The sequence below is a fragment of the Aedes aegypti genome, chromosome 2 (assembly GCF_002204515.2).
Source record: "Aedes aegypti strain LVP_AGWG chromosome 2, AaegL5.0 Primary Assembly, whole genome shotgun sequence".
Taxonomy (NCBI): Eukaryota; Metazoa; Arthropoda; class Insecta; order Diptera; family Culicidae; genus Aedes; species Aedes aegypti.
Window position 1 is genome coordinate 432,325,932 of NC_035108.1, and position 25,293 is coordinate 432,351,224.

The following is a 25,293-nucleotide window of genomic DNA, read 5'->3' on the forward strand; positions in this document are numbered from 1 at the left end:
AGCACATTCAAAATCTTATTTTTGCGCCGGAAATAGACAACCCAAGGCCCAGCCGAAGACGGTTGATAAAACCGCGTTCGAGCAACGAGATCTTTAGGAGGCGTATCGCCTCCATCCGATTCGTCCATGCGGGATAAAAATCAACCGCAACCAAATAATAATAAAAAAAAAACAATAAAGTAAAAAAAAAATAACAAAAAATAGCTTAAAGTTAACTTATCAGTGGACTATTTTGTACACACCTCCCCTATACGGGCAAAAAAAATAAAACTAAAAAAAAAATATATATATCGAGAGAAAAAAAAAAAACTTAACCGGTCAGTGGGCTGTTTTGTACAAGCCTCCCCTATTCGGGCAAAACTTGCACCGGGAGAGAGACAGAAGTGAACCGAAAAACAACCTTGAATTCAACCTTGTTTGTACGGAGATGCGAAAGCAATTCAAAAGGATGTGGAGTAGGTATACAATTGATACTTATCCGTTCCCGTTCGATGACCGCAGCTGGTCTTCTACACCGTAGGTAGGCAGAAAAAACGTGTCGTCGTTTTTGCTGCTGATGCAAACGGGGGATCCAATCACCGGGGGATGATGGTGACAATATCTTCTCGTGGCACGATACCAGTTGACCCTTGCCAATCTGGTTCGCTTCCTTCACGATGCGCGGTTTAAAGCACTACGGTACAATACAGCACTGGTAAAAACCACACGGGCGGTGGAAGAAAAAACCAAAAAGCTACCGACTGCCAAAAACTGAACTGGCTTGTTCAAGCGCACAGCAAGGAATGGTGTTTTTGATTATCAGAAGCAGAAGAGTGTCAGTTTTAGAAAATTGATTATCAATGAGGTTCATATTAATTAAAAAATATGCTGCTATACGGGTAATGAACGATCCGATGCACGGAATCGATTATATTGACGCGTCTTTAGTGTGCCTCGTGCAAAAATTACAACTTCCCGAAGCGAAATGTAAAAAAGTCAAGCTGGTTACAATGGATATCATTTTTTGTTTCTGATCATCACAAAGCGGTTGAGTAACAGCAGGTTAAAAGGAAACTGACAATCTTGCGCAAGTGCTTTGCCAATCTTTGTTGTGTTGTCAAGGTGAGGATAAAAACAAATAAAAATCAACGAAGATTCTACCCAGTAAGTATCAATGTAGGCGACGGTAGATTGAGTATTTTCGTCCCTGGTTCAACCTCAACAAACTTGTCGAAGAAATCATCCTTCTAAATGATCAGGATCTTGAAATACCAGCATATATCTGTAGAGTTTGTGCATAGTTTGTATGCTCACTAGCGCCGCCTAACGGTTGAACTAGGTAACAACTTTGCTGAAGACACCGTTCTTCTATCTAGTGAAAATCACAAGAATATTCAACATTGAAGTAAAACTAGTTTCAACAACTACTTGGTACCTCCATCCAGCGGACGATGATGCGGAATACGGCTTTGCCCACCCACTTTCCTACATAAAATGCACCGTGATGCCACATTAAAGAATGGCAAATCATTCGTAGAAAATTTTCGGTGCTTCCAAATTCTAGGGAGAGAATTTTTAGTACCTTTTACTATTTATTTTCGAAAGGGTCCGTTTTCCCATACTGAATAAATCATTTTCCCATACTAAACTTCAAGTCGCTTGCCGACTAGCAAAACGATTTTTTAGAATTTTTAAATCTAACAGGGTTTTGTTTGGGCCCATTTGCTACCATTTGTGACTATGTGGTTTTTTGATTTCGAAAAATTGTCAAAATCGATATAGCCTACTGTGTCATCCACAAACAAAAAAATTTGACATCTCAGTTTTTGACAACCATAGTTTGGAAAATCTCTTAACGAACACCACGCTTGTTGAGAACCTACTAAAATTTTTTGCTATGAGCTCGTTGGTGTTGATCTCGGTAAAAGCTTCAAAAGATGCCGATATTCATTCTGAGTCACTCATTATTGCAAACGACTTTATGCCAAACGGGATACAATACCGTTTTGATTCATATTACGGACAGCTTCAAATTCCGGACACTCTCGTTTGTATGGGAAACAATTCACACGAAATGTTTCAATTTTCGCCGTCCAAAAGTTCTCATTTTCGAGGCTCGTTTTATTAGGTTTTTTCCATGAATATCATTGCAAATTTATAATGCCCAACTACCTTAGACGTCTCTTAAGTGGTTGAACGATTTCAATTGATGATTTAACTGTTCCAATAATGATTATCATGAGCTGTCCGTAATTCGAATCAAAGCGTCCGGAATATGAGGCAAAAGTGAGGGAGCGTCCGGAATAAGAATCATGAAAAGGCCACACGTTTTGATTTATTTAAATTTATTCAAGTTGCGGACGCGTATTCTTTACCCACCATCCGAAAGTTAAGGGCTTCCGACGCTCGATAACGCTAAAAAATCATTCAGAATGATTTATTTTGTATGGTCCAAGCTGGGCTACACTTTACTGAGGCCTTAAGTGTCCGTAATATGAATCAAAACGGTACATTGAATAAATTACTGATAGTGATACCTATATGATTTTCATGCAAAATGTTTTGGTAAATTGAACAGTTGTTTTCAGTGTGGATTCTGGGATTCTGGTGTGAATCCTAGAGTTCCAGGGTAAAACCAGTGTGCGTCGTGGGACTTCAGATCCCTATATTCCAATGTAGATACTGATATTCAAGTGTGGATACTAGGATTTCAGTATGAATCCTGGAAATCCAATATAGATTCTGGGATTCCTTGTGGATCCTAGGAATCTAGTGTGGATTATGGGATTTCAGTTGGGATCCTGGTGTTCCAGTGTGGATCCAGGTTTTGCATCCTTGGATCCTTAGATTGTAGAGTTGGTCGTGGAATTCAAGTGTGGATCCTCGGATTTCAGAGTGAGTTCTAGGATTCCAGTATGGCTCCTGGTATTTCAGTGTGAATTCTGAGATTCCAGTGTGGATCCTTGTGTTTCAGTGAAAATTCTGGTATTCTAGTGTCTTGGTATTAGAGTGAAGATGTGGATGCTAGGATTCCAGTGTGGATCCAAGGATTTCTGTGAGGATCCGATGAGGATTTTGAGTTTCCAGTGTGGATTGTTGGATCGCAGTATGGATCCTGAGTTTCCTGTGTGGATCCTGGGATTTTGGCGTGAATCCTGGGAATCCATTTTGGATTCTGGGTGTGTGAATCCTAGAACTCCAGTATAGATTCTGGGGCTCTAGTGTCGGTTCTGGGATTCCAGTGTCCAGCTGCGTTTCCAATGCAGATCCTGGGATTTCAGTGTAATTTCTAGTGTGGATTTTGGTATTGCAGTATGGATATTGGGATTCCAGTGTAGATTCTCAATTTTCAGTGTGAATTCTGGTGTTTCAGTGCAGATTCTTTGATTCTAGTGTAGATTGTCTTACTAAGTTGTGGATCCTAGGCTTCTAATGTAGATATTGGGATTCCAGTATAGTTTGTTGTAGTTTAGTGTGGATCCTAGACTGTTGTGTGGTTCGTAGTGTGTAAGTGTGGATCTTGGGATTCCAGTATGGATCCTAGGATTCTAGTGTGGATATTGGGATTGCAGTTTTGCTACTAGGTGGGTCGTGGAATTCCAGTGAGGATCTTGAAATTCCAGTAGGAACCTTGAGATTGTTGCGTGGATCTTGAAATCCCAATATCGATCTTGCGATTTAATTGTGGATCGTGAGATTGGATCTAGTGTGGATCCTAGAATTTCAGTGTACATTTAGGGATACCATGATTTTGAGTTTCCAGTGTATATCATTGGATTTCAGTGTGTGTCGTGGGGTTACAGTATCGATCCTGGATTTCTAATGTGGATTTTGATATTCCAATGTTGATCCTGGAATTTCAGTGAGGATCCAGGCATTCCATTGGAAATGGTCGAGGGGCCCAGATAGCCGTAGCGGTAAACGCGCAGCTATTCAGCAAGACCAAGCTGAGGGTCGTGGGTTCGAATCCCACCGGTCGAGGATCTTTTCGGGTAGAAAGTTTTCTCGACTTCCCAGGGCATAGAGTATCTTCGTACTTGCCACACGATATACGTATGCAAAAATGGTCATTGGCATAGTAAGCTCTCAGTGAATAACTGTGGAAGTGCTCATAAGAACACTAAGCTGAGAAGCAGGCTCTGTCCCAGTGGGGACGTAACGCCAGAAAAGAAGATTGGGAATTGTGAAGCTCAGAATCGTTGTTGGCAAGCGGGAGCACCACGAAGAACCTTGCATTCCATTCTGACATTACTATAGGAGTGAGGCGTCGAAGTTGTGCCATGCCTACTAGATCGTTTGATGTCCGATCCGATGTTACATTCTCGGAGTTCTTTCAACGAGCTTTTGATTGTCAACCATCATAACAGGGTTGGAAGACAAGATCTATGACAATGTTCATTCAGTACCACACAGGAATGGTCAAATGGAAATCCTAGGATTGTAGTGAACATCTTGAGCTTTATGTGAAAATACTGCTGAAATACTGTGCAAATTTTGTGGAAATACTGCGGAAAGAGTGAGGAATTAGTTTGAAAATACATAATACATCTTCAATCTTCGGAAGAGCTGGGATTCTTGTACATGTTTTGTGAAAATTCTGAGAGAATGTGAGTTTAGGAAATCCTGTGAGAGTTAAGTGAAAAACAGTGAGTATTGTTGTGAGAACCCCGAGGAAATTATTTGAACAAACTCAAGAAACAAAATAAATTTTAGCAGGTTTTTGGTAGGAATTCATTAAGTTATTCAAAGCAGAATTGAGCACGAGCATAGATGCCCGTATAGTTCGTAGCTGCTACTCCGTGATTGACCAGAACAATCGAAGTTACACAGAGATTTAATGAATGGGGCTTGGAATTAGCTAACCATTCTTCAATATGCACAAATCGAGAGCTAAAATTTTAAAATTCAATTACAGCGCCGGCCACGTCCTTACGGTCATCGGGGTGGCGAAGGAATGTTAGTTAGACAACCGTTGTTACTAGAGATAGAGTTACCTCTGCACCTCTTCAGTTGTCATGGAAAGATATTGGATTAGTGGGATAAGGTAAAGATTTGGAATTAACCAGTGGTTGGTGATGCGATCCATGATATAATCACGCCTAATCGGATTCACAATATAATTCGATAAACACATTGTACGCCGAACAAGTGTTCATCACTCGCCCACGCAAGAGCAAACGAGGCGATCAATAAATCAAACACTACTTACGATCCGCGGCGCATTTTCATTTCACTACTCGACCGACGCGCGACAACGCTTGATAATACTCCTCAACGTCATCGGAGTTCGGTGAAATCTCGCGGAACATTACTAAAGGACCTATCTAACATTGAGAGGCTCTCTTTGTTTACTTTCTCTTTCATTAATAACTGAGTTACATTAACCTCTACTGTTGCGCTTTTTGTATGAAACGCTAGTCAAGGAAATTGACTTTCGATCTATAGTGAAAAACTTCCCAAAATCTTTAGTATTCCACTGTTATAATCGAAAGAGAACGAGAGAGGAGAGAATCTCTCATTTGTACATAGGTCCTTTAGTAATGTTCCGCGAGAAATACTCTAGAGCAGCGTGCTGCCTTTGCCTCTTTGCGAGTGAGCGAGAAAATGCTAAGCAGAGAGGCAACGAAAAATGAGCGAGGAAGATGCAGCACAAAACACAACAGAGTAAAATTCCATCAAAAAAGGGTGCTCACACAAATCCCCGAGGGATGTATTGTTCGAGCGGCAACTTAAGAGTTCTTTTGTAGTGTGAGTAAAGGTGAGCATCGCAACAAGAGAGAGAGAGGATCGGTGTTGAAAATTTTGGAAATTTTGAGTTCAGCTGTTTCTCCTCAGAAAAACGGCAAAATCGCCTTCTCTTTGCATAGCAGAGGAGTTTCTATCAAGCCTGCACGCAACATGTTTGTTTCTGCCCTCGTCGTCCACCCTCGCAGGAGCAATCGTCATCAAGGTCGAAGGATCAAACAGAGCTCTCATTCAGTTTTTCAAATTAGATATGCAGAAGAACTAAACTGCCCATAAAGGCATAACTGTCGCATATAGTAGTCATTGAGAAAAGAGCGCTCAAAATTTGAAGTTTGTCGTCTTATAAAAGATGTTCATAATTTTCTAGTATGTTTCTACCTGTCATATTAATTTAGCAGCACTGCACCTTTATGTGCAGTGCAAAGTATGGACGTTCCGATATTGCAAAGTATCGATATTATTGATATATTGATTCAAAATATCGATATATCGGAATATCATATGATATATCTTAATGAAGAAAAAATCAAGATTAGCAATTACAGTTAACTCTCCCTTACTCGATATTCCGTATCTCATAGTAAAAGTTAGTTTTCATGGCTAACTCGATGGTCCCTTGGAACGCAGTTGCACTGCTTTTGTGTTCTGTAACTCGATACCTCCCTAACTCGATGGTCCCTTCAATATCGAGTAAGGCAGAGATTACTGTATTTTGGGCGACATTAAAATAAATGTCGTCTGCTCATATACTTTTTGGTAAAATTTGAACGGAAAATGCTTCTTGAAATACAAAACATATAATAATATATAGAGAAAGCCCCACAATTGTTTTCCACTTATGAGATGATGTAACAATCAGGCGAGTTGTTGGTAGGTGTAAATAAGTGTTAGGTCAATTATCATTTCCTATCCCTTAGCTTTCGCAAGGATGTAGCCACGACAATTTTAGACAGCCAGAGGATGCGTTGATTTCATCTAAGAGGCAGATTTGCCCCAAACCTTTGTCTATGGTAACGGACGGGAACCCTCATACAGCCGTCAAGTACTGTACCATAATTGTTTTCCATATAAACTTACCCAGACAACCAAAATATACGCATAACGAAATCACCTGGAGGCTTTGTATGTGCAAAATTTCACTTATAAGATGTCGCGATAAGGCCTTCTACGTACACAAGTGGAGCGATATTTATTATGTGATGATTAATAACATACAATGCGAGTGTATAAATTTTCTCCCGAACTAACCTGTTATCTTATGCGACTTAACTTATGATAACAAATGTTGATTTGACAGCTGCTACGGATTGATTCGACTTACTTTGTACGAGCGTACGGGAAGAAATTAATGTACAAACTCAGAAAAAAAAAGTTTTATGCGAGGAAACTCATCAATTTAACGAGTAAATCCACGGTTTTTTGCGGGTTTGATTTAATTTGTACAAATAAACGAGTTATAACGTGAACTTTCATGCGATTTCTGGCTGTCTGGGTAGTAACATAAGTTAGTAATCAAATACAATTTTTCCATAGCCCAAGTTTGGAAATCTGTATCTCAGCTTTTGGTAGTCCGAATTGGATGAAATTTGGATGACGAACTACAAATAACCTCAAATTTTGTACATACTGAGTTCATTCAATTTCAGATCTTTTCCAAACATAAAAGTAACCAAGAGATTTTTCGATTTAATCGAAAAGCAGTAGGTTGAAATTGATTGGTGACGAGGTTGGTGGTCTAAAGGCTACCGCTTCTGCTTCATATGCAGAAGGTCATGGGTTCAATCCCAGACTCGTCCCTATCCTCGTACTTTGTACTTGTATCTTTCACTAGCTTCTATCTTCCATTCCCTATGTATCACATTGACATACTGCTAGTTCATAGCAAACGCTAGAACCAGAAACGGACAAGAAACCGTTTCCATACTCCTGATACATAGGCAGCCTGCTAACCAAAGAGCAAACCGCTCTGCCGTGCCTTTCCCCAAACCCATACACTCCCGCATGAACTGGCGTAAACGCAGTAGTATATACGGTTTACGTGGGAGCCAGTTTAATGCATCATCGATTCCTCCCTCTTTCCCTCATTGGTCTGCATTCTAACGTGGCAGGCGCCATTGTTGCCTAAAAATAGAAGATCACCAGCATTTATACTCTGAGGGTGTCTGTTAGTTCCAAGCAGTTATTTGGTTGGTTCCTTGTGTAAGTGCAGCTGATCTGGCAATACTGGAGTAGCAACCACGGGCGGCCAATCAAGCTCAAGCTCAAGCGGTAAGTTGTAATTGGTTGGTGTGGTATTCTGTAAGTTTATGTATCTTTTGAAACTGAACAATTTTGCCGAACAATCTAACCAACTTACCATTTTTGAATTAAATTAAAAAAATCTCTTGGATAGTTACTTTTTCCTTTGAACAACCCTCTGAAACTCTTTGGAAAATGTCTAAAATTTAATAATATAAGTATACACAAAACTTCAGATTATTTGTAGTTCGCCATCCTAATTTTACCCAATTCGCCAGAAGCTGAGATACAGATCTCCAAACTTGGGCATTTTGTATGGAAAAACAGCCTTCAGTTACTAACTTTTGTCACTGACTGTATTAATGTACGATATTTCAGAAGGAAATATCGATATAATCAATATAACAAATAGAAAATATCGATACCAAAATATCGAATATCGAAAGCAAAATATCGATATTCCGATATATCGGAAGTATCGGAACGTCCCTATGCAAAGAGCAATAACCAATATAATCCAAGCTAAATAAATAAATAAGCTTCTTCACAAGATATCGTTAGAAAAACAAAAACAAATAGATGTGTTCTCCTAAAAACTATCGAAACATTTTTGGAAGCCCGACATGAGTGCCCTAACGGGGGAAAGTTAATAAATAATAATAATAAGTTTTTGGAAGGAATAACTAAAAAACGAAACGACAACGCTCGAAAAGTCAATAGCCAATTATCTTATAATAAGTTGTCTCATCAAACTTAGCCCATATTTCAACCAACCAAATAGCCGAAGCATTGGCCGCATAATGGCTTGTCGCCGCGATTTCGCGGTTAAATATTTCAAACAACGTGCTCGGTCGCCACATGCATGCAGTCGTTGTTCGTGCTTGTCGAATTGCCATCCACGCTGCTTCCAAAGTGGGCTTCAGTGGGTAAGTCAGTCAGCGCTCATCCCCCTAGAGGTCCGACGATTTTCGCCACCACTCGATAGTCGTTATGTGGTGGTGGCCCCGCTCAGCGTTTTGAGGGGACATTTTTAATTCGTCTAACGAACTCGATTGTGTCACACTTTGAGCATGAAAAATTTGGTATGCCGCCGTATTTTGCGATTTTTGTTTTTCGTTTGGTCGATCGTGCCCACTTCGACGTTGACCTTGGCCGAAAGTGCAGGGTTTGCATGCGAAAACGGGTCAGTCGAGTTCATGAATGGTTTTAAATAATTGAATGGTAATTGAATCAATTTAGGATGGACATTTCATGCACAATATTATACATTCAACTACAAGCACCTGTAATGACATTTGTAATACAATAATCCATAATGTGCAACTCACGCTGCTGCAAATCAAGACGGCCCTTACTCGTCAATGGCGGCTCCAATTATATTGGCAAGAACGACTGGTATAAATGACCCACTAGCAGCTCAACCACAGCCTCCGCAATTATCGCCATCATCATCATCATACATCATTGGCGCTCAGCTTCTCACGATTTGCAACTTTTACTACTTTGTTCAGCAAGAACGCATCTAAAACTCTTATGCACCTCCACCGTTTCCTCAGCGGCTTCGGCGCTTTACATCTTTCTGCATCGCTCCACTTTTAATTGATACCGATTGTTGGTAATTGCCGAAGATGCAAAGCAAACTGACTTTTTACACATTTTCAGCAAGGAAATCGTCTCTCACCTGACTCAATGCCGCTGCGAGGTTGTAGGGGTAAAGTGCAGTTGTGTTCAGAATTATAGTAGTGAAAGCCAATTTTTATAGAATATGCTGTTATTTTGATTTTCTGACGACCAATTGGCGTGAAGTTATGATAGATAGAAAACAATTCTCAAAACATTCGAAATTTTCTGTCAGAATTCCCTATTGCTGTATGCTGAAAAACAAACTATCAGTATGCCATAACTAAGCATTTTGTGAGAAATCAGCTTACAATACTATTATTTTGAACACAACTGTTCACTCGACAGCAGATGAAAGGGGTTCGTCGCTTAACTTCTTCCACTTTGACTCTGCAGTCTCCGACTGCATCACGCGAGGCTCATGCTTAACCCTGGCATTTCATTATCTCATTTGTTCTGAGAGTTTCGAACTACATTCTACCGGAGCGACGAACCAACCCGGATCGGGACACAGGTGCCCTCCATTAGCTCAAATAAATTCCTCGTCCGAGCGCTTGCATGTGAAGGCAAGGATTAGTTGATCCACATATTCCGGCATCACGACAGTGGCACTCTACGATGCATGAGCATGCGCTTGACTCCACGCTGCCCTTCAATGTCGTGAAAGTACTTTACGAGAATTACATTTAAATCGAGAGCAATAATCGTGACAATCCCGTATAACCTAGCCTTGAAGAGTCATTGTTCGAATGGCGAAATATAATTGCTCTTGCTAGCAGTTTTGGGATCTGCAATCAATTACACTGCGGAACACGTTTTTGTCTCAAGCACCAAAATACCGCTATTCTCTCAATTAAGAGTTGCTGAATGAATTGCCGTTTACAAAAATATCATAGCACGTCTAATTTTTGAGATATTGTCTGTTAAAAATGCAAAAAATGACTATTTTAGCCAACTTGCATGCAAGTTTGCCAGCTTGTAAGTTAATTTATTTGCTTACTTTGCCACAGAATTCAAACTTTATGTGTAGGGGGACATGGGGCAAGAAGGACACCTGGGACAAGAGTGCCACCTCTAATTTCACGTAGTTCAAATCAATTTTTTGATGTTTAACGCAGGATAAGTATAAATTGAGTACTAATTGAGGGTTGTGTAAATATTACAGTTAAAAATGTTTAGTACAAAAAAATAGAAAAATGTCTTTAACTCACCAACGCAAAATATGCGAAATATTATAAGAATGTAAGACTGGAAAACAAGGTTTGACTCCCAATAAATACAAAACATATTGATTTTTCCGCACAGTATTGATGATTTTCAATTGTTTAATATAGCTGTGAGGAATTTTTATCGAAAAAGTCCTTTCGACATTAAATTTTACATATATAATAACAGTATGTCTTATGGGGCAAGAGGGACACCGCAATTTTCTCATATAAAATCAAATGAACTTTTATTTTTCTTGTTTTATATTGCATTCAATCAATGTTTCCTACTGAATAAAATCAAAATAAACCATCTTGGACATTCAAAATGGTTTCTGAAAATTTTTACTATAATTGTTATAGTCAAATAAGATGAAAACTAAATTAATTTCGTAAAATTACTTTTTAACTATAAGTCAACTTTTATCCCTCAGTTTTTATCTTTACTTACTCTACAATTTATCCTTTAGGCGGGGAAATAATAATATACATTTGCATTTTGCTCTGGTGGTCTTCTTGCCCCATACGAGTGGCACTCTTGCCCCGTGTCTCGATTAAAAACCTCATAAGAAGGGACATTTTCAAAAATCTCAAATCATCATGTGTTTCTTATATTTTTGAAATCTATCGATAACATCATTTAGAGCAAGAGCTGAGCTTGCCCCTACACTGGAATAATCTTCAAAAATTGTGCTTATCAACCATGATTTGAACCTATATATCTTAAGGTGTCCTTCTTGCCCCCAGCCCCCCTATAACAATACTTATTGGTAAAGTTTATAATACTTTCGATGTGGAAAAGTTATTTTTTGATGGTTAAAAAAAAGTATTGTATTTTCCCATATAAGAGAAATGACGAATTTTGTATGGAGACAGCAAGCATGTCGAAAACATCGGTTTAATCCAAATTTAATCGCGAAATTTCAATCAAATTTAATACAAAATGAAAGTTTAAGTGCAAAATAGCTTGTTTAGTGGATTAGATTACAAAAAAGTTTGATAAATTATACTTTAAATTTTATGTAAACATCAATAAAACCAGTCTTTTATACAACTTTGGCGACCTGTAGCTAAAAATTGTGACGTGCTGGAACATTTCTGAAAATGGCATCAGATTCAGCAACCGTAAATCTACTCGAGACACATAATTTGATCCTTGAGCCACGCAAAAATGTCATTTTTGTTACGCTGTGTTACATGTGCATGAGACAACACTGGTTTACGCACTTTGACTATTTAGTTTTCATATTTTCATGGAAATTAATATTTTTGTTCCACTACAATTGATTACATCTGCTGAGCGATGAATCTTAAAAAGTATCGATTAGCTTAATCAATCACTCAAAAACTATGATTTTTTTGACAAAGTGCCATTGTAGCAATATTTTAACAATCGTTTTGAATTTTTTTTTCAACAATCTTAGCATGGATTTTATTGATTAGACATCGCCTAGCATCAAGACACCTTCAAGAGTTCCTATCTTTTACCTGGATGGCTACATCGTAGCGTCACGCTATTGCCTGGCGTATTGTAGAGCCATCTACGTCGATCTTGAGCGATACTTATCCAGGGTCACTAGTTCTTATTCCACTGCATTAAGCCAACGTATTCGTGGTCTTCAACGAAGTCGCCTGTCTCGACCTATTCTCGTAATTCTTTATTCGGACATTTGCACTAAACAACCAGCACACTGAAGTCTGCCTTTATTTCACAAGCCTAATAATATTCGCATCTTTATAAACATGTTATAATAAGAAATTCGTGCGCCGGCATCACACACCATTTTCTAATTTCCAAACGAGTATTGTCCACAGCACTTGACGATCGGATCGAAAATACCGTAGGTTTTCAGTTTTGCCTTTTTCAACGTCCACATCTTGTGTCCGTAGAGAGCCACTGGAAGAATCAATGTTTTGTACAGGGTAAAATTTGTTTCCGTCTGCAAGTTGCGGGGCCTTAGCTGGTAACGTAGTCCGTAAAAAGCCATATTCGCAGCCGCAACGCGTCTTTTCACTTCGCGGGAAACGCCATTGTCACGTGTCACAAGTTTTCCATGATCTTGTCCATGATAAACAAACTCTTCAACAACTTCGAACACATCCCCATTATCGGTCCATTCACTAATTTGACGTTTGAGGGGTGCCGTATTCATTAGTTGCCATGGTCACATAAATAACACGGCACCGCTAAAACGTCAAATAGTGAACCCGTGCAAAGGTCCATACGCTACCCCAGCACCTACACCACCACCTGTCTCTACTCGAAACCATGTACACGGCCTACACTATTATGGGTCACCTTGTCACGATAATTAGTCACTCTATTTTACCTAAGACAAGACGTGACAGGTCACAGTGCAAAAACGAAGACCACTTCTCATTGGTCGTTTTGGCAAAGGCCTACTTTCACATCGTTGAGTTAGATTGCAACAGGGCACTTTCTTGCTAGCCCGGCCGTGTTGCTAGTTCATAGATTAAAGTTTTTATCAAAAGTTTGGAAAATTTTTATGAAATCTTTTTGTTTCAAATCCATTTATATTCGATGTTGAATACAAAGCATATGCTCCTACAATGAAAAATTAATAAAATAAATCGTAATTGTAACCAATATAATGGAAATTATGTCAATTATCTCTAGAATATCGCCAGTTTTGAACTGTATCCTGATTTTTTTTAAATATAGCATCCTCTATTGTACTGTATGAGTAAACCGTGCAAGAAACAATCAAACTATGAGTTGATATTTAAATTTGATCACAAGATTTGTTGAAAAAGGATAATGGTAACACTGGATTTAGTATCGTCAAGGTAATCGACTGAGAAAACAACGGGGCAGTCTTAGTTGAGCTGTCACGTCCTGTCCTAGTATTTTACATACAATTCAAATGGGAATGACCCATAATAGTGGGAGACCCATGATAGAGTAAACACTTCGTTTTGCTAGATTTAACACTTAATTTGTGATAAACGTGATATTCTTTTCGATATTGTACGGGAAACGTGGACATCAAGTTGATTAAAGTTTGATATTTTATTGTGTATTGATAGGGCATACGCTCCCTTAGTGGAGGTAGCTCCAATAGTGGAGGTAGTGTGTTTTGGCATGTTTCGCGCTAATAAATGATTATGTGATATTTTTGTATTATGTACGATGCGAAAATGATACAAGTAATCGAATAATATTCATGAAATTTAACCGTAAAACTATTTAAAACAATTATTTTGCTTAATGTTTAAGCTCCTTTGCACCTATAGTGGTGCATCAATACCCATAGTGGAGGGTCCCATAAGAAATCAATGGTTTGCGCCACTAAAGGAACCATCCTTAAAATATACCTCCACTAAATGAACTGTGTTCCTATTATTGGTGCAAGGCTTATTGCAGGGAAATTTCAAATGAATCGTGATTTTTATATATTTGAATGATAGAAGGATTTGAGATCTATCGAATGATACGTTAAAATCATATATTTCATGATCTTAACACCGTGTTTTAGCAGTTTTCCCTTAGGTGCACCACTAATGGTACACTTGCCCTATGGTTTTCAGAAAAAATAAAAGAAAATTTCATGCTCTAAAACATTTGTCCGAATTTCGATCCTAAAATGTCCGGATTTGAAGACAACACTAGCATCTAGTGTCCGGATTTGTAGACAAGTAAAAATCATGTTTTTTACCAAAAAGCTCATTACTCTAGTGAAGATCTTGATTGAAATAATACTCAAAACACTATGACATTAAGGAATTTCAAAGACAACACACTCATCTTAGAAATACAGTCGCCTCTCAACATCTCGATATCGAAGGGACCATCGAGATACGAAGAGATCGAGACAAAGAATTGGTCATATCGACATACGGAAAGAAAATTGAGAACGAAAAATCATCAGAAACACATCGAGATATGGAGATTTCGAGATAAGGGAGATATCGAGATATGGAGAGTGAAAATGTATGCAGACTGAAGGGACTTATGAAATCATCGACATAGGGAGAGATATCGAGATGTGGAGAGTCGGCTGTATTAAACTTCATTTTACCATTTTGATCGTATTTTATTTACAGTCTCTAAGTCTTCATCAGGTAACAAGTCGTCGTGTAAATTGTTCAGTAGGTCATAACTAGCGTTGGGTACATTTGTCTACAACATCGATGTTACTGAATCGATTCATATTTGAACTGCAGAATCGATTCACCGATTTAATCGAATCCTTTGAATCGATGTTTTTGAATCGATTCGAATCGAAATTGAATTAAAATTATTGAAGTTTGAAATAAGAAGATTTCAGATGCATTCGATTTTAACACCCTCAATTTTGGAATTCAATACAACAGATTTGCTACTTCAAGGATACATTAATATTTGATTTTTTTTTTCATCTGCTCATTAAAAAATATTCATAAATTTCAACAAAATGAATCGAATCAAAAAATCGAATAGAAAAAAACGATTCACCTGATTAAAGATGCCCCAAACATCGATACAAAAAACCGATTAATCGTAATGAAAACATCGATATTCGGAACATCGATTCAAAATCGCCCAACGCTAGTCATAACATCATTTGAAAATGAATCACTTGATGTGGTGAAGTGGTTCCTACCTGTGAATAAAACTTGATCCACTTGAATATGAATCAGACTCGAAGTACCGTTTTGTGTCAAATTCCGATCAGTTGCGGTTTCAAAGGTAAGGATTGATATTTTCACAATTTTTAAATGAAGAGAACTTGAATTATACAGTAAATGACCAACACGTGACAAAATTTGAGTGGTTTTCTTGAAAAATCACTACAAAATAGTGATGGAAATTTGCGAACATGTCTGTTGAACCCAAAAAGAAACAAAACAAAATGCACGCGAGCATCAAAGTGCTGATTTACTCGCTTCTGCCGAGCTCGTGAGTAAACGAAGCTAATGTGATTCGTAAACGTCCTAGGGGCTCGAAGTCAATTGCGAATTTGGAAAACAATATTTCCGTCCAATATTTCTGGTTTTTAAAGGTTTTTGACTACAAACCGGTGGTTTATTGCCGATTTGATGGCGATAAAATTGATTTTTCTGTCAAAACCATAATAAATCACACCTTGTTCTATTACACGCGAGTGAATGCTCTCGAACTTTTTGCTATTTCGTTTGGTAACTTCTCCTGAGCAGTCGGGTGCGAACGTACTCACACCAAGACTGTTCGCGAGTTTGTCATGTCTGTTTTGCGATGGTTTACACTCATGAGGTGCTTCGTGGTGCGAACATCTCCACCACTGATAAGAAGACGAGTGTTTGGAATATGAGTCGTGTTCGGAATTCGAGACAAAACGGTACTTGAATATGGAGTTAATCAATCTTGAATAACTGGAATGTGAAGTGAACAGACCAGAATCACTTGAACATGAAGTGAATCAGATTTGAAGTTGGATGATGATGAAGAGAATTGAATCAGAATCACCTGAAAATGAAGTCAATCAGACTTGAATATGCTATATATGAAATGAATGAGTGTACATATAAAGTGAATTAAATCTGAATACCGTCGTTGGGGGTGAGAATGGGTCAGAAAAGGATATGTACGAATTATTTATTGAATAACTATCGCAATTTAACTCCAGTAAACTTCAAGTTTGGCATGGTGTATGTACATTAATGGTTAATTAACAACTGTATAAAAATATAAGAAAATTTTTATTCACTACGACACTACAAGTGAATGGAAAATGACCCAATCTCACCCCATAGAGGGGGTGACATTGGGTCAATGTAAATTAAACAACTTGTTTTTGAGAATATGATTGCAAAACCATTCACAGCTGAAAAATATTGATGAAATACGATGCAAACAAGATGAAAAGGCATCTAAAATGTTTAACAAGTATGATAAACCTACTTAAATGTACGATTATATTGCGAAAAATTGAAGAGCTATTAGATAAAATATACAATTTAAATGCTTCATCCAAATGTCTTGATCATTAGTACCATTTGATCTTATGCTAGATCTTCCAGTGAGTAAATAAGTATTGAAATAAATAAGACATTCAAAAACTTATAAATTACTAACTGAGGTTTTCCGCGACCCACCAGAGAGAGGCTTACGACCCCCCTGGGGGTCACGATCAACCGTATGGGAAACTTTTACCTAACGACTCAATATGTAACGCCATTAAGTCGTTAGGTCAAAGTTTAGCAGATCAAGTGATATCTGGAAGTGAAAAATCTTGTTGAGAATTTATCCGCTAGATGGCGCTAGTAACACATATTTTTCAATCGTCTATATCTCAAGATCCTTATCATGTAGAAGGTTGGTGTCTTGGACAAAGATGTTCAGAAGATCAAGAATTATCTATCCAGGATGAATCCGGAATCCTTCCAGGATTATTCCAGAGTCCTTCCAGTGTGATTCCGGAATCCTTTCAGGATGACTTCGGAATCCTTCCATGATAATTCCGGAATCTTTCCAGGGTGATTCCGGAATTTTTCCATAAACATTACGGAATCCTTCCAGTATGATTTCAGAATCCTTGCAGAACTGTTCCGGAATCCTTGCAGAATGATTCCAGAATCCTTCAAAAATATTTCTGCCCCAATAATTCTTCCAGAATCTTTCCACGATGATTTAAGAATCCTAGCAGAATAATTCCAGAATCTTTGCAGGATGATTCTAAAATTCATCCAAGATGATCCCAGCCACGTTGATTCCAGAGTCCATTAACGATGACTCCAGAATCCTTCCAGTATAATTCCAAAATATTTACAGTATGATTTCGGAATCCATCCAGGATGATTCCGGAATCCTTCCAGAATTATTCTTGGATGATTCCGGAATTCTTCCAGGATGATTCCGATTTTTTTCCAGGATCATTCCGGAATCCTTCCAGGATCATATTGGATTTCTTTCAGGATAATTCTGGAATTCTTCCAGGATGATTCCAAAATCCTTCCAAATACACAAAAACATTCATTTGAAATTCTTAAACAAAAAACTTCCCGTTTGGCATTCCTTGCAGAGCTTCTTCGGGAATTCCTCCAATGGTTCTTCCAAAATTTTTTTCCATAAATGCTAATAGTATTCCTGTAAAAGTTTTCCTTCAAAATTTGTTACATACAAATATCTGCCCCTAAGAATGCATCTGTTGATTTTCTCAAAAATTATTTGTTGCTTCATAGGTCAATACTTCAGAAATTCCAAAGAAGCTGTAATTGAAAAATTAAGAAGATAGTATACAGTACTGAATATTTGAAGAATTTGTTTGTTCCAAGAATTTCTTCAGGGATTCCTCTAGATCTGCTAGATCCTATTGAAATTCTTCCAGAGACACTCAAAATGTTTCTCGGTTATCCTTCCAGCAATACCGTTTGAAAAATCTTCCAGAAGGTTCTTCAGATGTGGATAAATAAGTTACTACAGGAAGGCCTCTAGAAGTTCGTCTGAGAAATTTTCCAAGAGTTCGTTAGATGTTTCCACCAAAATAATGATTCAGAATTTTTTTTACGATTTCAAAACACTCTCAAGAAATCGTTCTGAAAATACCCTAAAGAATTTCGTCAAGAATTCTCTTAAAGATCCTTCCAATTCCTCAACAAAGACTAGAAACTCCTCCGATATTTTTGGTTATGGCTCTCAGCCTAATATGCTCTAGATATTTCGTTTTCTTGAGCACATCAGACTGAGAGTTATTACTCCATAGTAAAATATTCAAAGTCGACTTCATCAAAGCAATTTCCTCCGATATTTAATACTGATAATCCGCCAGATGATTGTCCGAAAATTCCTTCAGAAAATACTAAAGATGCCCCTCCTAAATCTCCTCCGCCTTTCACAATGCCTTCAAGATGATTTCAGAATACTTCCAGAACGATACTAGAATCTTTCAAGGATGCCACCAGAATCTTTCTAGGATGATTCTAGAGACCTTCCTAGATTACTCCAAAACACTTTCAAAATGATTCCAGAATCCTTCAAAGATAATACCGGATTATATTTGTTTGTAATTTTGTCTCATAATTGATGCTTACAAAATTCAATATTCATTTCGTAAAATATTCATGTTTTGCCTAATCCAAAAAAAAAATCCTTCAACAATTTTTCCAAAGAACTGAGGCATATCCCTTAGTTATTCTTCCACGAATTTTTCATGTTTCGGAGATTATTTCATAAATAATTTCAGTATTTTTCCCGTATATTCTCCTTTACTAGTTTTGACTGAGTTCTTCCTGGGATTCACACGGAAAATCATTTCCGGATTATTAGTTGTGATTCAAAAGATTTTGTCCTTAAGCTTCTTTAAGCTTTCTGATATTACCACAAAATTTCTCGAATGATCTGTATCAAATAGCTCAAAATAATCTGTTGAAGAATTCTAAATTTTAAACATTTTTCCATGAAATCTACGTACTTATTACACATCAATACTAATTGTTATGATAAATCTTCGAGCTGTTTAGTGGAATACCTATATGAGATGAAAACCTGAAATCAGTACCATACCATTTAATTCCACTAGAGTTTGTATCCTTTGACGCGTATTTAGACCTCAACTGTAAGGCCGTTTTCAGTGTCGTGAACTAGACACGAGTCTATTACACGACATCAAATGGTATAGTACTAAATTCGGGTTTTCATCTACTTCTAATTGTTAGTTTAAAAAACAATCTAGTTGATCAATATTTATCATATAATCATCAAAATCGTCTTCAAGATCTCCAAGCATGGATTCTTTCCAGAAAATCTTCAAAGAGTGCACCAACAGCTTTTCCAATTTAGCCTTTGAGATTCTTTCTAAAGTTTCACTTCAGATATCTCCAACAAACCTTTCAGAAAATCTCTCGGAAATTATTCAATGATAGCTTGAAAAACTCGCAGTAAAAATTATCGAAGACTTTCTGCACAAAAACATCAAATGATTCTTCACTCAGGATTGCTTCCAAGGTTCCACAAGATATTCATAGACAATTAAACAAGATTCAATTGGGGAAATGTTATAAGCCATTTCTCGGAGAAGTTCTTCACAGATCTACCTGATGTTTTTCCACAGCAAATTCTCTAAGTTTTTTTATAGATTCATCTAAAGATTTCTAGCTTTAAACAAAATAAGCGATTCTTCAGGATATTAAAAAAAACAACAGATTCACTAAAACTTTTTGCAATTAATTCTCAAAAATTAAAATATACAAAAATTTCATTATGTATTCTTTTATGTTCTAAAAATTACTTTTTAATGTTTTCCGAATTCAGGGATTTTTTTTAAATCTATTTTTTCTCAGAAAACTACTCCAGGAATACCATTATTAGATTTGTAGAAGTTTAGAAGAACTTCTGAAAACATTTTCGAATAATTTCAACCTTAATTGAATTTTAAAAAAAAAATCTTAATTCTTGTCGGAAATTTCAAGAATTCATCGTATAACTTTTGAAATGTTTGACAAAATTTCAGACGATTTACCTCACAGAAAAACTTAGGTGGTTTTGTAAGAATTTTCTACAAAAAATCGTGGATTTTTATTTGTATTTCAAATTGGATAATAATTTACGTCAAAACGGATGGAATTTTCACTAATGATATTTGTATCTAACACATTAGAAAATGTTTTGCATGAACTCCAAAGTTGAGTTCATTGAAAACAGATAAATGTAAAAAAAACTAATTTATTCCTACTTGCAGAAATCACAAACAAACTTTTTTGGAGGGATTCATTTATACTATTGTGGCAGACCATTGCCAAAGATGTCTTATGGTAACATACGTTATGTACGATTTAACCGTATTAAAATCTTGGTGGAAATTTTTGGAATACCTTGAAAAAATTTTGAGGGATTCCTGATAAACTTCACATTTATAATAATTTTCTTTCTGCTAAAAGGTTGGTGTCTTCGGTAAAAATGGTGGTAAATTTTATTGGAAATCAATCAGCTGGGTGGCGCTTGTTTATTCTACCATTCTGTGAGCAATGAAGATTGACAACTCATTTATTTTATCTTTTGGATAAATTTTCAACTAGATTTTTCATCTTTAGATAGCCCTCGATCTGCTGAACATCTCTGCCGAAAACACGAACCTTCTAGCTGATAGTGATTTTGAGATACAGATGATTGAATTTTTTTTCCCCATAATAAAGAGCCGATCAATCAATAAAATTTTTCATTACCACGCCACCTGGCGAATAAATTCTCAATAAGATTTTGTATTGCCATAAAGCCCTTGATCTACTGAATAACCTTGACGAAGATATCAATCTTCCAACACATCGGGATCTTTAAATGTCCGTGCAATGCCAATTTTGAACCCCTCGTGTCCACGTTTTTTCTTTTACCCATAAAAGGGGAAGGGTCATGGGGATGTCTCACCCAAGGATTGTAAGACCATCTAACCGCATGTGCTTCAAAATTTATTTCAAATTAATTGATCTAATGGTCCCCATATTGTGGTTATTTGAAAATCGAGGGCTCGTCCCGGACTTTTAAGGGTTTTGTGCTTAATGGATGTCCTAAAAACATGAATTTGTTTTATAAAAAGTAAGCTACACATACATACTATTTGTTTGTTCGTCACTATTACTAAAAATAAACCTTTAAATTTTCGACGTGATAACTTTTTTAATTTAGGCTACATAAATCGCATCACTTACCAAAGTGAATCCTGATCATGTAGCTTTTGATCCCTCTCACTAACAAAGCTCCTACTTGTGTAAACAATGGACCGTTGGTAGTTCGACTGTAGTTCGTTGTTGGTGATATATTGGCTTCTCAGTCTTGACAAAATTAAAAACTGTTATTTTATTTTGTCCGGACAAAATAAAATAACAGTTTTTAATTTTGTCAAGACTGAGAAGCCAATATATCACCAATAAACAATGGACGTCACACTAACATTCCTTGCCCTCCCCGATGACCGTAAGGGCGAGGCCGATGCCGTTAGTGACATAACTAAGTTTGAAGTCCTCGAAATTGTACATTGTAGATGGTATGCTACTCCCAAGCTCATTCATTCATTATTGCCGTGCTTATGCTTATTAAGTACTTAGTGATTGTTTTAAATTTCCCAGCCCATATTCTAGGATATATCCTCAGTTCTATCTTCTTAAATAAGTTGCAGAAGAAAAGATGCATCTTTAAATTTATCATTACCTTTTTTTAATTTATTTATAATTAGTAAATTTATCATTGACCAAATTGAAAAAGTAACAAGAATTATTGCTCATAAATTTGTAAATGTATTTCTTAAGTTTTTCAGTTAAAATTTGTACAATTTTACTGAAATCACTTGAGGAAACTACAAAAAAGACGGAAACAACCTTGAACCGGTTTATCGAGCAATCGCCGCCCAACGAACCAACAAAGTAGTGCACATTGACCCCAGCCCGTACACTAAACCAAAACATTACCGACTAGCCCAATTACAGTTGTTGGTAATCGATCGAGTTTCTTTTGCCTAAAGCTCGCCCTCCTCCACGCAATACACGACCGACCTCCCGATCGTACCTTCAATGGGTCACTGAAGCAATGAGCCATACGTTTTAACCAAGCCGGTTCCACACTCACTCTCATTTTCAGCGGGCGCACGTGCTTCTCACGCTCTCAACCCTCTCGCTAGGAAAACTCACCCCATCGAATGGAGAAGCGTTTTCCAACCCAACCTCCACCTGACATGAGAGCGAGAGTGACTCACTCTCACTCTCCGCACACAAGAAATGTCTCAATCTCACCCCTTTCGAACGGTTTTAGAGAAGCCTCCAAGCCTAAGACCCGCTGGGGGAAAAATGTTTTCTGTATAAAAGACCCTGGCGTGCTACCGATCAGTATCCAGTATCTTTTCGGACTCTGGTCTTCCCAGTTCACCGTTCACCGAACCAAACTAGTACGAGCATCACAATGAAAACTTTGGTACGTGTGTTTTAAGGGGATTTAAGAATATGTTCTGAGTGAAATATAGAAGTGTTTGTTGAAAATGATGAAGCCAAGGACTTTGAGCACAAAATGGACTTTAGTGTTGAGCAGTGATGATGCAATGTGTTGAGTTGAACTAGTTTCAGCGATCTGGACGGGAGAAACAGCATTTACATTTCAATCCAGTGGAACTTGTTTTGCAAACGTGTGATGCTAATGAGGAAAACGGCTCTTGTGATTGAACTTTCGCTTTCGTGTTGAACAAGAAGATTGAGTTGGGTGTCTGGGATTTGTGAATAGAATCTACAAGGACTGATTGAGTGGTTTAGAGATGTTCTTGTGATTTTGGAGTGAGTGGTTTCTGAATTCTAATTGGTACTTTATTTTGGGCGGGTTTCGTTTCAGGTGTTATTAGGGTTAGCCACGCTGTTGGTTTTAAGTTCTGCGGCAGAGGACAAGAAGGCCGAAGAAGTGAAACCAGTCGAGCAGGCTGAAAAGAAGCAGGAAAAGCGTGGCCTCTTCGACCATGACTTTGGCGGACATGATTTCCATGAATATGAACATCACGATCATCACGATCATCATATCGATTTCCACCCACATCACGAGAAGACTCTGACCGTCATCAAGAAGGTCCCAGTCCCATACCCAGTAGAGAAGCACATCCCAGTGCCAGTGGAAAAGCACATCCCAGTGCCCGTGAAGGTTGGAGTGCCAAAGCCTTATCCAGTGTACAAGACTGTCCATTATCCAGTCAAGGAGATCGTTAAGGTCCCATACCACGTGCCAGCTCCTTATCCAGTTGAAAAGAAGGTCCCATACCCAGTCCATGTTCCAGTTGACCGACCAGTCCCAGTCAAGGTGTACGTGCCAGCTCCTTACCCAGTAGAGAAGAAGGTCCCAGTCCCAGTTAAGGTCCATGTCCCAGCCCCATACCCAGTTGAGAAGAAGGTCCTGGTCCCGGTCAAGGTCCCAGTCCATGTTGAAAAGCCATACCCAGTTGAGAAGGTTGTGCACTATCCAGTCCATGTCCCAGTTGACCGTCCAGTCCCTGTCCATGTTGCCAAGCCAGTGCCAGTCCCAGTTGAGAAACCAGTCCCATACCCAGTCTACAAGAAGGTCCCATACCCAGTCCATGTCCCAGTCGATCGTCCAGTCCCAGTGCACGTTGAAAAGCCAGTGCCAGTCCCAGTCAAGGTCCCAGTCCCACAACCCTACCCAGTTGTCAAGCACATCCCATACCCAGTAGAAAAGCACGTCCCATACCCAGTCAAGGTCCCAGTTGAACGCCCAGTCCCATACACTGTCGAGAAGCACATCCCAGTCGAAGTCGAGAAACCAGTCCCATACCCAGTCAAGGTCCCAGTCCATGTTCCAGTCCACCATGAGGAACATCATCACGAAGAATACCATCACTTCGATGATCACCACGATTTCCACCATGAACACTAAAAAACAGCAATTATTGTGATAAAACCCCCTTTACTTAATCGAAAATAGTTACCTCCCAGTTCCTTAATTACTAACCCCATTCCCATCCAAGCGAAAAACAAAACAAAACCCCCAAAGAAACTAACCCTCATTCGTATTCGACCATAAGAATGATCGGAATTTCAATGAACCCAAGCAAATGCGTTCAAACGTTCGTGATATTTACTAAGTTACCATAAATGTGTGCCTGTGGCAGCTTGCTTTTCCAGAGCTGCTCACAGGTCAAAATACTCACCGGAAAATTCCATCACAGCGCGCAACAACTAATTCAAGATTAAGATTTACATCAACCTACGACCGGAAAGTAATGATCGCAAACGGTGAGTGGCTTTTCCCCTCTCATCAACCGACCGGAGGAGAGCTAGCCCGTTTCCACATTAATTTTCCACCCAACAAAGTCCAAAAAAAAAACGTGAAGCGCAGGCGAGCATTGTTATTTGTTTCTCAATTATTGTTTTACACGATTGATACGCACGCCAGCGCCATCAATCGAGCGAAGAGAGTGGATTATAAAAAACAATCTCAAAAGACTTATTAAAAAAATGAACCAAAAATCATAAAAATTCAACAGTTTTCATTTTCTATCAAAAGCCACCTACAATTTTGAAGAAACTTCCCCGATTACGGCCCCCCTACTTGTCAATTAAAAATGCAGCCGCACTCGACTGCAACGTCTTCACCGTCGAAAAAGAAGCGCGATTTATGGCATCGGATCATCGCCAGCCGTTCCACTTGAGCAACCACCCCCCAGCGAGCTATGTCTCACCTCTGCCAAAACGATAAAACCAACCCAAAGTGCAATGTGCCACTAATCAACGATTCGCTTTTCAATCAAAAAAAAAAAAAAATAACAACCGACAAACGACATCACCATCGCCTTGTTGCGTAACTCGTTTTTTAATCGATAGCCACCTACTGTGTGTTCGAAACCAGTGCAAATTTCCTAAATCGATCCCCGCCTGTGGACATTGACACACATTGGATTTGCGATTCCGCTGCCATTCTGTCGATATTCATAAAAAAAAACATGCATAAATTATTAAGCAGCATGAGGGGCACACCGCGGTGAAGGACTAACACAGAATGAAGAAATAAAAGTGATCAGCTCGAGTATAGACTCAACACAGTCGAGTAGAT

At 38.2% G+C, this 25,293-nt stretch overlaps 2 protein-coding genes across 8 annotated transcripts in view; one reads left to right on the forward strand and one right to left on the reverse strand.

Moving 5' to 3' along the window:
* Positions 1 to 25,293, reverse strand: part of LOC5575537 (angiotensin-converting enzyme) — a 527,507-nt gene that overhangs the window by 327,157 nt on the left and 175,057 nt on the right. The gene's annotated exons all lie outside the window — the stretch shown is intronic.
* LOC110677098 (pollen-specific leucine-rich repeat extensin-like protein 4) lies at positions 22,540 to 24,719 on the forward strand. Its single transcript, XM_021847783.1, has 2 exons — positions 22,540 to 22,662; positions 23,071 to 24,719. Exons 1-2 carry the CDS (start codon positions 22,651 to 22,653, stop codon positions 24,115 to 24,117), a joined length of 1,059 nt encoding a protein of 352 aa, XP_021703475.1. The 5' UTR covers positions 22,540 to 22,650; the 3' UTR covers positions 24,118 to 24,719.